The sequence below is a fragment of the Talpa occidentalis genome, unplaced genomic scaffold (assembly GCF_014898055.3).
Source record: "Talpa occidentalis isolate TD23 unplaced genomic scaffold, MPIMG_talOcc4v2.1 talOcc4.9, whole genome shotgun sequence".
Lineage (NCBI taxonomy): Eukaryota > Metazoa > Chordata > Mammalia > Eulipotyphla > Talpidae > Talpa > Talpa occidentalis.
In genome coordinates this window covers 79,195,814-79,209,564 of record NW_023605305.1, presented here as the reverse complement: position 1 = coordinate 79,209,564, position 13,751 = coordinate 79,195,814, and the positions used below count along the sequence as shown (strand labels likewise).

Sequence of the window (13,751 nt, the reverse complement as noted above, 5' to 3'; positions counted from 1 at the left end):
GGGAGGAGGTAAGTTAATCACATATTTCTAGAGACTCATCCTGTCCTCTTCTCTCGTGGAGCTGCTTTTAATGCCATCATACAGAATGCCTGATGTTAGTATCTGAGCATCTTATTTACAAACAGATAAATTATAGGGTGAAATGATTCATTTTGCAAATGGATTTCCCACATTAAAAAAAAGTCACAAGGTCTCTTTAAGTGGCATCTTCTAGTGTTTGTTGACAGATCATTGAGTAATTAGTGGAAGAAGACACTCGAAACTAAAATGTTCTAAGCCCTGGCTGCTGGCTAAGTGTCAACTAGAAATGAAGATAAAGCAAATATGACATGATCATAGTTTGTAAGAGGGAGATGTGTTTGATTTAAAATTTTAGTTTTACTGGATAAGTAGCTAAAATAAAGACCTCTGGCAGCCCTCAGCACACCCTGCTCCCTATCGATCACAGCCCTCCCTCCAAAAAGCCCTCAGGCTCAGGAGTAACCCAGGCCTCTCCCTTCTGTCTCCCCTTATGTGGTTCTTGGAAGCAGCATAATAAATATGTCCCACTTGTCTTCACATGCAGCCATTAATTTTTTCCCCAAAAGAGCGCTGCACAAGATGTGTCTCAATGAAGAGCTAAATCATTAGTGCTATCCCTGCCAGAGCTAGGTGTCTGCTGCCCAGCCACCTCTTGTTTGTCTGCAGGGTGGAGCTGGGGTTTCTCAAGCTTTGACTCATCTTCTGAAATGAGTCTTACCTGTACCCTCCCCTCCCTGACGGAGTCAGGCACACACCTGTTCCAAGGCATCTGCTCCCAGAAAGGGGAGATGCAGAGCCCAGGGTCTTCATTTTAAAGCAACACAGTCCTGGAGGAATGAACAAGCAGGGGCTGGATGCAAGCTTGACACAGCCACAGCCCTGACCCAGGGCAGTTGGTAGAGGCAGGGACGAGAGTCACCAAGGCACATAGCTTCTGGGGCCGCCTTACCCGGAGTTGTTGTTAACATGGAGTGACTTGAGAGGTGCCGGGAAGTGTCCCCTCTGCTCCCCCAGGCAGTCAGTGTGTCTGGAAATGAGCCATTACAAATTTAAGGGATGTGGTCAGGCCTCCTTTCTGAATTTCAGATCAGAACCATAGTTTTCCGATCTCTAAAATTAGACTACAACTATGAGTCTTCATAGAGTATTGTGAAAACTATGTAGGGAGATGTTGTGTAAAGTTTACTGACAAATAAATATGCACCTGCACCCGGCAGTGTTTATGGAGGGATTTGGTAAGGGTTTCTTAAAGGAGGAAGAGGGCAAACCTGGTGGGAACAGCACCTGAGTGCCTGGGCAGAGAGAGGAGGGACTCTGGTACCAAGAGATGGAGACCAAGAACCAACTTCCTAATTTTCCTTCTCCAAGAAGCTGCCCAACAGCTGTCACGTCAGCTAACTGAAAACAGTGTGAAGCCAGGAGGTCCAGGCGATCCTGTCCCGGCTCTCACATTAATCCCTGAGTGACCCTGGGTGAAGCATGTCCTCATTCTAAGTCTCAGTTTTCTCTCTATAAAATGTGTATAATTGGCAAATAAACAAATAAGAATAATGTGGGCAATAGGAAAGTCAAGAGCCTGGGTTTTGAAATTTTAATATGTTGGCTGTCTTTGAACTTGATTGCACCTTGAAAATTTATGATTTTCCAGACACAGTTCCTCCAAGGTCAGGTCTCTATCCCAGCCATCTGGGAGTACGTGAGGTTATAAGTCAAGGTTTACACTTGAGCGCAGTCTCAAAACTAAGCTGGAGCAGATTAGATTTAAAAATGAGGACTAAAGTTGATTCCAGAGAAACCATGTGGGTGCCTAAGACATGAGGGCACGGCGCCCTCCATCTGTCTCACATGCAACACACAATGTTGATGTCTCCTAGTGCCAGGTGTATCCTGTGCCTGGACTCGAGTCCATGCCACTTCTTTCCCACTGCCTTCCTCCCTTTCGGAGAGTGTGCTTCAGGATGAGCACAGCTGAGTGGGAGGGCAGAAGTGAGGGGTGCAGGTGGGCAGGTGTGTCTTCAAGAAGGAATGCAGAACCCGCAATCTGGAACCCGGAATGTTACATCCTTAGAGTGGATTGACTCGAGAGGAGATGGAGAAGGAGGCCTAGCTAGTAGGGGAAATTAGCTTCCCCAGGAGGGGAGTAGTTAACTTTACGTGAGGCTGACCCTGGAAAATAAGCAACATTTTGTCTGCATGTGACAGAGTTCAGAAAAATCATTAGTCACGGTCCCCACCCAGTGCCAGTCACTTATCTTCCATGGAGAGCTAGCTGCTGTTGTAGGGGAAATGAGTCCTGGGCCAGGACCTGCCCAGTTCCACCCTTCTAGCTGCGTGTTGTTCAGCAGGTCATTTAACTTCTTTGGGTCACATTTTTAAACTGTACAATCTGGTTTCTACCGCCTGACAGAACTTTCTCGAAGATTAAATGAGACAAGGAGGTGAAAAATCCTTTGGAAAGTCTGTCTAGCTATTTCTATCAATTCTCCGTCAGCCTTACACACTTTGTTCTGACAATGATAGAGAACAGTGCATCAAGGGCTGCAGACTTTGGATGTGAGATTTGGGGTAGTGGCCCAAAGGAGGATTGGCCACCCAGAACAGCACTGTCTTTCTTCCTCGCAGGGCGAGGAGTCCACGGGAGGGCGAGGGCGTCTTCCTCCCATCTCAATGGATCCTTGAGGAAGGTTCCACATTTACCAAAGATAATAGCCTGTTCAGGTAAATTTGAATTTCAGGTAGACAACAAGTAATGTTGTAGTCTAACTATGTCTCAAGCAACATTTGGGACATACTTATACTAAAATTTCTGTCATTTACCTGAAATTCATATTTAATTGTATACCCTGTACTTTACCTGGCTGTCCTACTCCAGAAGCCAAATTCTATCCCACCCTTTCTGACCACCACTACTGCCCATCAGCAGCCTGGCTGCTGGGTGAGGCAGGAAGACCACCATGTGGACTTGCACCTATTTGGGCTCAAGAGCACACCCTATAGAATGCTCAGTGGATGGCCCCATGGGAACGGGGGATCATATGCCTTGTAGTGGGATGCCATGGAGGGTGAGAGGGGCAGGAGCTAGACTTTTGACTTCTCCCTCTACCATGTTTGGGTGCTTCAGGTCCTCAGATCTGAGTTCAAATCCCATCTCTGCTGTTTATTACCTTTTGTGATCTCTCCAGGCTCACATTTCTCATCGGCAAAATGGTAGCAATGGCATTGCCTCTTAAGGACTGTAAAGATAAAATACAGCAGGCATCTGTGGGGTGCCCGCAGCTCTGGGCACCAGTGAGCACTCAGTAAATGCCAGGAAGACCAGCAAAGATGTTTTGTCAGCAATGCCACCCCTTATTCCTCCTTCTTCAGCGTTTCCTGTAAGTCTCATTCTGCTAACAGCAGCTCAGATTTATTCTATTTTAAAAAGATCTTGAGTCCTTGAGTTTGAGCAAACACCTTAGATGGGCTAAGTCAGCTCAGGTAGCCAGGGAACCTGGAAGGCTGGACTAAGGGTGGGTGGTATTCATGGAAACAAGTATCTGGAGGAAGTGCAGGTGGGAGAAGTGGGTGAGGAATTCCTGGGAGGCGGCAATCAGGGCCACACCAAGGGCCTAGGGACAGGTTGGGGGCCTTTATAAGGTTTCCAGGAGAAGCTGGATGAGAACCTCATTCAGCCGCCTCTCCTAGGGTCTGGCTTCCACCTCTGGTAAGTGGGAACACACTGGTCTTCCTGGGATCTGTTGGGATCTTTCCTCTGACTCTGTCTTGACCGCTAGGCCAAGCTCTCCTATTCTTGGGTAATCAGAGAAGTAATTCAAGCCCTGCGATAATTAAGGAACTGTCACCCTAGTTGTTACTTGGGAAATTCAGACTCCATCCACACCACTGCTGAATGCGATTCATTTCTTGATTCTGGGTTTGACTCCCTGGCAAAGGATTTTTCTCTCTGAATGGAGATATTTAGAGCTACAGCATTTTGTAACTGTTCTGAGCCACCTCCAAAGCTTTTGCATGCCCTTTCTGTCTTTTTGGACCTATCAGACAACGTTTCCAAACTTTGCCTTTAGGTTTACAAAAACAAATATACATTGTATTTTATACTACCTGCTCCCAATTTTCACTATTATAATTACCACCTCATTTATACTTCTCATATACTTCTCATTTATAATCACAAATTTGGAAGATGAGGAATACTGCCTACAAAGAAAGCCAGAGACACACACCATAGCTGGGAAGATCTCAGAGATATTCTCACTCAACATCCTCCATTAAAGAACATGAGGTCAGAGAAGGCTCATTGCCCAGAGGTGGTATGGCCAGTGAGGAGCAGTTTTGGATCTAGAACCCATGCCCATGCTTGGTGGACCATGCTCTTGCACCTGCACCTGGCCACCTCTTGGTATAGCATCTTCCATACTTCCTTCCCTCCAGTGATCTAAATGGCCTTCAGTTCCCAAGGTCTCCATGGAGGGTTCGAACCACTACCCGACAGCCAGGTTAAATGACCTGCTTTCACACCCATGGTAAGTCAGGGGGGGAGCAGGAATTAGAACTCTGAGTTCCTGGTAAAGGCTTTCTCCAGCCCCATCACTTACACACCACAGCATTTCCTTCTAAGAGAGACTGCTCCTGCCTGCTGTCCTGCCCCTCCAGGCTTGGCCATGCTCAGTGTCTACATTACCCACGGTGCCAGTGTATATTGTGGGCCCATGAGCTAAGATCTCATGCCTTGACCTTGTAAAAGGCCACCTTTGAATCTTCAACCAGCACCCCATCTTATTTCCTGGAAAGACTAAGAAATAAATTAGGTATTCAGTTAAGTCAAGAGAGAGCGAAGATAGGAAATTAGCACAGCATGGAAAAAGGAAGAAAGAGGAAGAGGGCAACAGTGTGTGAATCAATCCTTTAATCAATTTGAGGCTATTAATCATTAATTGGGTTCCTTGGATTTGGAGGAAAAGGCTCTTCTAGGAGTCATAGGGAGAAGAGATGGTGGAGTCTTCTCATGGTGTCCCCTGTCTTGTTTCTTCCAGGCTCACCTGTTCCCACAGCCATGTCTTCACAGCAGCAACAGCAACAGCAGGTGAAGCAGCCCTGTCAGCCACCCACTGTCAAATGCCAAGAGACAAATGCACCAAAAATCAAGGATGCATGTGCTCCCCAGGCCAAGAAGCAATGCCCACCCAAGGGCACAGTCATCCCAGCCCAGCAGAAGAGTCCCTCAGCCCAGCAAGCCCCCAAGAATAAACCAAAATAAAGATGGACCCCAATCCACCTGCCTCCCTACCATCCAGACCACCAGCTGGAGTCTTCTCTTGTCCCTGCTCCTTTCTCCCCAGCTCCTCTCCCACCTCCTCCACCTTGAAGGCTTCCCCATGAAGCCTTGTCAGGATCACTTCCCATTGAGTTCCTCATGCCACCGCTTTGCTCCCAGTCTTCTGTCCCCCACTCTGATGCTGTCCCAGATAGACAAGGAGGGGCATCATCCTCCCCAGCCTCCAATGTGGCCACAGTTGTGGCCCATCCAGGTCCCCGGGAAGGAATGTATCTGGACTTCGGGGCTACACCTTGACTAGTTGGGACACCAGAAGCTAGAGATTCTGCTTCACTCCTTCCTCATTTCCCCTCCCTGAGCATCTTTCCTGTCTCCTCCTCCAATAAATCCAGGCTGCATGTCATTGTGCCGTAGCCCCAGTCTGTCACTCTGTTGTTGGTTACGAGTGCCCAGGTGCACCCTTGTGGGCAGGGTTGCTCTGATAACTAATGAGGGGGCAGGTCAGATTCCAATGCATCCTGGGTAAAGGACGGAAGAGAGAATTGAAGGATTAGTTGGCAAGAACCTGGGAGACTTTCTAACTATTGGTGGCTAGGGAAGGACAAGGGGAGGGAAAGCTAACTCTACCGCTGGCCTACCCAATGAATGTGGGTTTTCCTCTTGGAAGTTGTTCTGAAAAAATAGAAAAAAATGGGGCCTCCCTGTGCAAACTGGTCCAACCACTATGGACAGCTGTGTGGAGATTCCTCAACCTACTAAAGATAGAGCTTCCATAGGATCCAGCAATTCCACCCCTAGATATTTACCCAAGGGACACAGAAACATTAATTCCAAAGGGCACCTGCATACCTCTGTTTATAGCAGCACTGTTTACAATAGCTAAGCTTTGGAAACAGCCCAAATGCCCAAAAATAGATGACTGGATCAAGAAGATGTGGTACATATACACCATGGAATATTACTCAGCAATCACAAAAGATAAGCTCATGCAATTTGCAGCAACATGGATAGAGCTGGAAGGGATCATGCTCAGCGAAATAAGCCAGAAAGAAAAAGAAAAATAGCGGATGGTCTCACTCATAGCAGGAATCTAGGAAACCTAAATAAGGGACCAGGAAAAAGAATAACTAAAAGAAAGAAAAAATCAAAATCAACAAACAACTATAAACCAGAGACACTCTATGGTGGGGGGTGGGGAAAGGAGGGATTGAGGTCAAAATAAGGGGGTTGCAATTCTGTGGGGAATATAAAAATAAAAAAATAGAAATCTAAAAAAAAGGAAACGTGAAAATGTTGAGAAATGAATGGCAGTGAAAACACTTAAAAGTTAATGAACTAAGGCATTAATGAGAGGGAAATGTGCAGCATTAAAAAAAATTACAATGATTAAGAAAAGAAAGAAAATCTTAGACAGGACTGCATACTTATCCATGGGCTTCTTTATTAACTTTATGGGCTTCTTAGTTGAAATTTGGTATTAGTTGAAATGTTTCTTTATATGATAAGTGCATTTAGTAAATGATAAAGGAAAACAGATGACAGTAATCAAGAAACATATGTGGATAATGGTATTTTTCAACATTCATACATGTGAAAGAAGAAGTTGAACTGATAGCTGCCTCATTGTGGGTTTCCTTTGGGTTTAGTTTTGCATAGTATGTAGTACTTGACCATGTGCCAACCAGTGCTTAAAAATATGATTGATATGTGCCATACTTTGTTATTGATTTTAAGCCACTTAAATGGCATTCATTGTTATTGACTTTTAAAATACAGCTTTAAAAATATCTTAATCCTGATGAAAGTGATTTCACTAGAAAGGTTTATGGGATCAAATTTTAGTGCTATTTTTACATTTTGTTACTCAATAATGTTTGGTAATATTTTTAATAAAGTATTGAATTCATATTAAAGGAAGAGGTGATTAGAAGCAAATGTAAATATTCATGTGTATATGTGTTAATATCAACCCACAGATTTCATTTTTTTCCTGTTTATGAGAATGGGCTTCACCAAAGAGAACAAGATTTGTGTTCTTCTAGCACCACAGAAAAAGCCTCCAAACCTCAGCCCTGAGCCCATTAGCACTAATGAAAAGGTCACCCAAGGGAATAAGATGGATGTCTGTGTTTGCATGTGTAATCTCATGTATGTTTTCTGCTTCAGATAGTTTCCCAAAGCTTGCTTCTGTGTTTTCAGAGTTCATGTGACTTTTTCCTGGTAGCTAAACTGTTAGGAAAGACATGTTTGTTTGTTTTTTATCACCATCAATCATTTTATCACCCTCTTTCCTAATTTTAACTATCACCTTAATAAATCTGTCAAATCAGGGAAAAAAAATGGGGTCTCCCATTTTTGCGGCACAGTTGAGTGCCGCACTGTGAAACTGTCCGCAGCATCTGGAGCACGGGTTCAATCCCAGCAGGCCAGGGAGATTCCCCATGGTACAGAAGACCTCTCCTGTCTCGCCTGCTGTTCCCCTCAGCAGTGTATTTCATCAGTCTGCCTGTTCTGTTCCCCACTCTGTCTCTGATGAATCCTCTCACCCTCCTGCACATCTGGCTGTGCCCTGGTTCTTGTATAAATAAATAAATCTTTTTTAAAAAAAAAGTAGAAAAAAATATACACAAACAATCTAAGTGTACTACAGAGGAGTTCTATGAACATGTGCAAATGAATTTCTCAGGCATTTATTTCTCATCCATTCATCTGCTCATTCACTCACACTCATTCACTCCCTCACTTATTCACTCACCATCTAATATTTAGCAAGCTGGAGTATGAGTTCAGCTTTCCACTTGGCCATGTGGATTCTTCACAGCCAACTGGAGACAGACTGTCCTGAGCTTCAGTCAATTCTAGGATGTCACAATCATTTTCTTACATAGGGAAAAGCTTTTGCAGGGATAGCCCTGTGGAGACTCTGTGTCATTTTACAGTTGGTTTTACCTGTTAGTCAAAATGGTATCCATGTATGTGGTGAAAGAAGGGTGGTTTCATGCATTCCTGCTTCTCCTTTGCATAAAACAATGTAATGTAACAACACAGGAGCACAACAAGCATCATTTAGCTCAGCTTCTTCACTGGCCAATAGAAATCTTAAGAGCACTCCCAAAATCCCTACATATACTACAGTTTAACCACCACCCGACTACAAGACCCAAAACAAACCAGAGTCCTACAGCAGCAACCTAATGTACCTTCCCCAAAACACACCATTCAGTTTTCATGCCTCTGTTTTTTGGTTCATGCTACTTCTGCCTAAAATACCAGTTTTCGACTCTGTTCTCTAGACCTTCTCAGTTTTAAAGGTCTGGTTCAAATATTTCCATGGAACATCACTTAGTCTTTATAAAGAATTAAAATCTCCCATAGGCTTTCCTGACACATTGTACCATTTTTTATTAAGTAATATAATTTTTGGTGATTTTATGAATTATGCATGTGGGATCTTTTGTATATTTGACTTTAATAAGTGTGTTCTCCTATTAAATTATTGTTTTCTAACTACCTGACTGGCTTTTTCAAAGTCCTGAAGACAGAAATGCTTCTGAGTAGAATGTGTTGCTTCTGTCAAATCAGTAGAGTAGTATAAATATAGACAAAAGTTATAAATTACTGGTACATGGCTGGAGACCCTAAAACGCCAGATGGAGGGGGACATCAGAGGTAAGCTAAAACTATTTTACCCTGGGAACATTTGTGGATTTTGGGTATGAACAGAAGGATGAGATCCCAGCCTGGCCACCATGGAGGACTCTTACTGGGGACAGAGAAAGAATTGGTGGATCCTTTGGGAGCTTCAAGCCAGTAACTGATTTGCAGCTCTGAAAATTTGGTGAATTCTGGAAATGTGAAGATCAGGATACTAAGACCTAAGCAGAAAATCAGAGTGGAATTTTTAGTAGGTTATAAAACTTCAATAGGAGTTAGCAACCTGCCAGGCAGAGGGGCCTTCAGAACTATACCAGACTGAGAGTTAAAAGCTGGAAGGCCAGGGGCAAAGCTAATGTCTTATGCTAGAACTCAGCATAGTGGCTGTCCTTTGGAAGAGCACTAGCTGGAGAGGTGCTGATGGGGCTTTCTGGGGTTCCAGGGATATTCTCAGTCTCGTGGGTGGTGTTTATGTGGGTGCACATGTATATAAAAAGCTCATTGAGCTATATTTAAGATTTGTGCTTTTTGTTAATTTATTCTCAATAAAAGTAGACAAACATTCATAGTATTTTAAGTCACCACATCATACATGTCAAACTTACACAACATCACATGTCAATTTTAATTTTATCTCAATAAAGTTAGTGGAGAAGAAACCAACCAAAAAAAAAAAAAAAAAAAAAAGCAAAGGGCCTCCCTGGTGGTGCAGGTGTTAAGTTTCAGTACTATGAAGCTATTGCTAGCCACTGTAGCATTAGTTCCATGCTCTGCCAGGGAGCTACCCACTGTGCAGCAGACCTCTCCTTTCTCGCCCACTGCTTCCCTTAGCAGTGTATCTCAGTAGAAGCACCTGTTCTGCTCTCCACACTGTCTCTGGTGAATCCTCTCGCCGCCCCACCCCCCCAACCTCTGGCCCCAGTTCTTACATGCATAAATAAATAAAATGCATCTTTTAAAAAAAAAACATCATATCAATTCCCTTAACTAAATATAATAAAGATATATAAGGACTTTGTCCTAAAAATGTAAAACACTGAGAGAAAGTAAAGAAGAACTAACAAATGGAACACATGTATCATGTTCATGTGTTGGAAGATTCTATTAAAGTTTAAATCATTCACACACCCAAAATTGACTTCTTATCAAAAAATTATTATAAGAAAATGAGAAAAAGTATATTATTTTTAATAAATGGCAATGGGTCAAAGGAAAACTCATATAAGACAACTGTGTCTTAACTCCAACCTTACACACCCACTAAAAAATTCCTGATAAATTGTAGATGTGAATTTGAATATTAAAATAATATATGATTTTAGAAGAAAATACAGAACACCCTGGTGTAAGCAAAGATTTCCTAAGTAGCCTAAAAGTGCCTCTACTTAAAAAGTTAATAAATTTGTTATCTTACAAATTTATTATCTCTCTATATAGAGAGAGAATAATATATATATAGAGAGAATTTTATTCACATGCAGACACATATGTACATTTTTATATTTATGTGTGTATACATAAATGCATATATATAAAGAAGGCTTTATATTCTGTATATGTCAAGAACTCCAAAAATCAATAAAAACAACAGACAACTTACTGGAAAAATGGGCAAAGACTTGAACAAGAATCAAAACAAAGAGAAACCCCACTGACTGGGGAAAATTTTTACACACGACACTAATGATTAAGGACTGATCACAAAAATCTTCAAAGAGCTGCTGAAACTCAACAAAAACAAAGAAAATAATCCAGTCAAAAAACAGCCAGAAGAGCTAAAAAGAAACTTCTCCAAAGAGGAAATGCAAATGGCCAACAGGCATATGAAAAAATGTTCAACATCACTTGTAATCAGGGAAATGCAAATCAAAACTACAATGAGATACCATCTTACACCAGTGAGAACGGCACATATTAAAAAAACTAGCAACAACAAATGTTGGCAAGATTATGGAGAAAAAGGAACACTCCTGTACTGCTGGTGGGAGTGCAAACTGGTCCAACCACTATGGACAGCTGTGTGGAGATTCCTCAAACTACTAAAGATAGAGTTTCCATAGGATACAGCAATTCTACCCCTAGATATTTACCCAAAGGACACAGAAACATTAATTCCAAAGGGCACCTGTACACCTGTTTATAGCAGCACTATTTACAATAGCTAAGCTTTGGAAACAACCCAAATGCCCAAAAAATAGATGACTGGATCAAGAAGGTGTGATACATATACACAATGGAATATTACTCAGCAATCAAAAAGATAAACTCATGCAATTTGCAGCAACATGGATGGAGCTGGAAGAGATCATGCTCAGCGAAACAAGTCACAAAGAAAAAGAGAAGTACCGGATGGTCTCACTCATAGCAGGAATCTAGAAAACCTAAATAAGGGACCAGGAAAAAGACTAATTATAACAAAGAAAAAATCAAAATCAACAAGCAACTATAAACAAGAGACACATTACAGGGGGTGGGGAGGAGAGGAGGGATTAGGGTCAAAATAAGGGGGTTGCAATTGTATGGGGAATATAACCAAAATGAAAATGCATACATTGTGCAAAAATGAAAAATGATGTAAGAATTATATAAAATAAAATATATTAAACATAAAAAAGACTTGAACAAGAAAGATTTCACAAAAGAGAGTATTCAAATGTCCAATACATATTTTAAAAGCTGCTAAACACTAGTTATCAGGGATATTCAAATCAGTATGAAAGTGTGACACCACTTAGCAGCCAACATATTAACTAAAACTGAGCTAGAACATGCCAGATGCTGGCAAGGGTGTGGACAAATAGGGAAAATAGATGTATCAGTTGGGCCACCACTTTGGAAAACTATTGGTCAGGTTTTGTTTTTTTGTTTTGTTTTGTTTTGTTTTTTTTGTGGGACCCTTGCCGGTGGCCGGGGAATGAACCGGCGCTGCAGAGGCCGCGCCACCAGGGGAGGCCCTATTGGTCAGTATTTTCTGAAGATAAGCATATGCATCTCTAAATTTACTCATTCATGTATACAGAAATGTGTACATATGATTGCTAAAATATGTATGAAAATGTTCCTAGTAGCATGATTTGTAATAAATCCAAATTAAAAAATATTCTAATTAACAGCAGAATGACTAAATTAGTTATGGTGTATTCATGCAAGGAGGTTAGCTATACTATTTTACATAACCTGGATAAATCTCACAAACAAAATCTTGAGGGATTGTAGACATTGAAAGTACATATTGTATGATCCCATTTGTATAGCATCACAATGGCTGGAAGGTAAAGTGAGGGAGCCCCAGGGAGCTGGTCAAGGTTTGTGTCTTTATCTGATGGCTGAGTAGGTGGGTGCAATCACTTTGTGAAAGTTCATTGAGCTGTGTGCATTTTCCTAAGTAATATCAAGCTTCCAAAATTTTTGAAAGGTTATATATATTTTAAAGCTACTTAGGCAACATTTCTACCCTGATTAACTCGACAAGTGATTTTCTCATTTTCTGTGCACATAGTTCAATGATTTGTTTTCCCATCAAACTCAAACTTCAAACTCCATCCAAAACAACACAATGAGATGAAATCATTCCTGTTATTCTGTAAAAAAGGAAAGTATACTTAGAAAGTATCTAGGGCCTCCCCAGTGGCGCAGCGGATTGAGTGTAGCGCTATGAAGCTGTCCGCAGCCTCTGCAGAGCCGGTTGGATCCTGGCAGGCCAGGGAGATTCCCACATGGCTCGGCAGACCCCTCCTGTCTCGCTCACTGCTCCCCTCAGCAGGGCTTGCTGTCCGTCCACCTGTTCTGCTCCCCGCTCTGTCTCTGGTGAATCCTCTCATCCTCCCACGACTCTGACCTGTACCCCAGCTCTTGTATAAATAAAAATAAAATCTTAAAAAATTTTTTTAAAAAAAGAAAAGAAAGTATCTAAATGCTGTAGCAATGAAGCAAAATCTCAACACTGTTCCTCCCTCTAAGCCTCCTTTTCTTTTTCATTTTCCCAGAAAATTCTCTCCACCCCAGAGGCAGAACCATGCCCTACCTGACCCACATGGCCAGTTGTGTAGATAGTACTCTGCCTCCTTCTTTTCTGGCAGGCAGTCCCTGGGAGGTGAAGTGCCAAGGCCTGGGCATCTGCATAAGAGCTGTTCTGCAGTTTCCTTTCAGAAAGGGTTCTGTAGTCAGATCCTGAGCAGAGCTGAGTCTCCACATACCCATTTCCTAGCTGTGCAATTGTATCCAGTCACTTGGATCCCAACTCTTGTTTCTTCATACGTGAGAAACTATAATGGTTTAGCTACAATTGTTTGGGAGAGTTTTGTGAGGCTTGGAATAATATCATAAATTGGCTGGATATAATATATACTCAATAAATGATCAATCTTGTTATTTTTTGACAGCTGGGCAAGGTAACTGCTTAAGTATTAGCCTAAGGATACACCTTTGTCTGGAGAGTGGCCGTGTGGAAATCTTTATACTGGCTCCGAAATCTCTGCTAATTATAATTGCTGTCTCTCCCCAGCCTGGGGAGAGCGCTGGACTGGAAAAGAAGAGATACGGGTCATAGTCCTGGTTCTGCTACTAAATAAGATCAGTGGCCTCGACAAGTCCCTTTACCTCAGTGTTTTTTCCTTAAAGTGAGATTGATAGATGCCTCCTTCCTGCCCTAATAGCAGGTGGATTCATACATTCGGCTTTTGCACATCAGTGGGTCCTGAGCCCTACCCCATTGTGTCTAACCCCATGACCGGGAACCCAGTGAGAACATGCGTTGAGGCAACTGGCAAAGTCCAAGGAATGTATCCATTTGCATGAACGA

At 42.3% G+C, this 13,751-nt stretch overlaps 1 protein-coding gene across 1 annotated transcript; it reads left to right on the top strand.

Annotated features, from left to right (window-relative positions):
• The first annotated feature begins 5,059 nt into the window (after positions 1 to 5,059).
• SPRR4 (small proline rich protein 4) lies at positions 5,060 to 5,307 on the top strand. The gene has a single exon (XM_037500362.2). The coding sequence runs from the start codon at positions 5,075 to 5,077 to the stop codon at positions 5,276 to 5,278; it is 204 nt and encodes a 67-aa protein (XP_037356259.1). The 5' UTR covers positions 5,060 to 5,074; the 3' UTR covers positions 5,279 to 5,307.
• Positions 5,308 to 13,751: the final 8,444 nt, after the last annotated feature.

Excerpts from the sequence above, each read along its gene's own strand:
- SPRR4 (XM_037500362.2), top strand. The coding sequence starts at position 5,075 with ATGTCTTCACAGCAGCAACAGCAACAGCAGGTGAAGCAGCCCTGTCAG.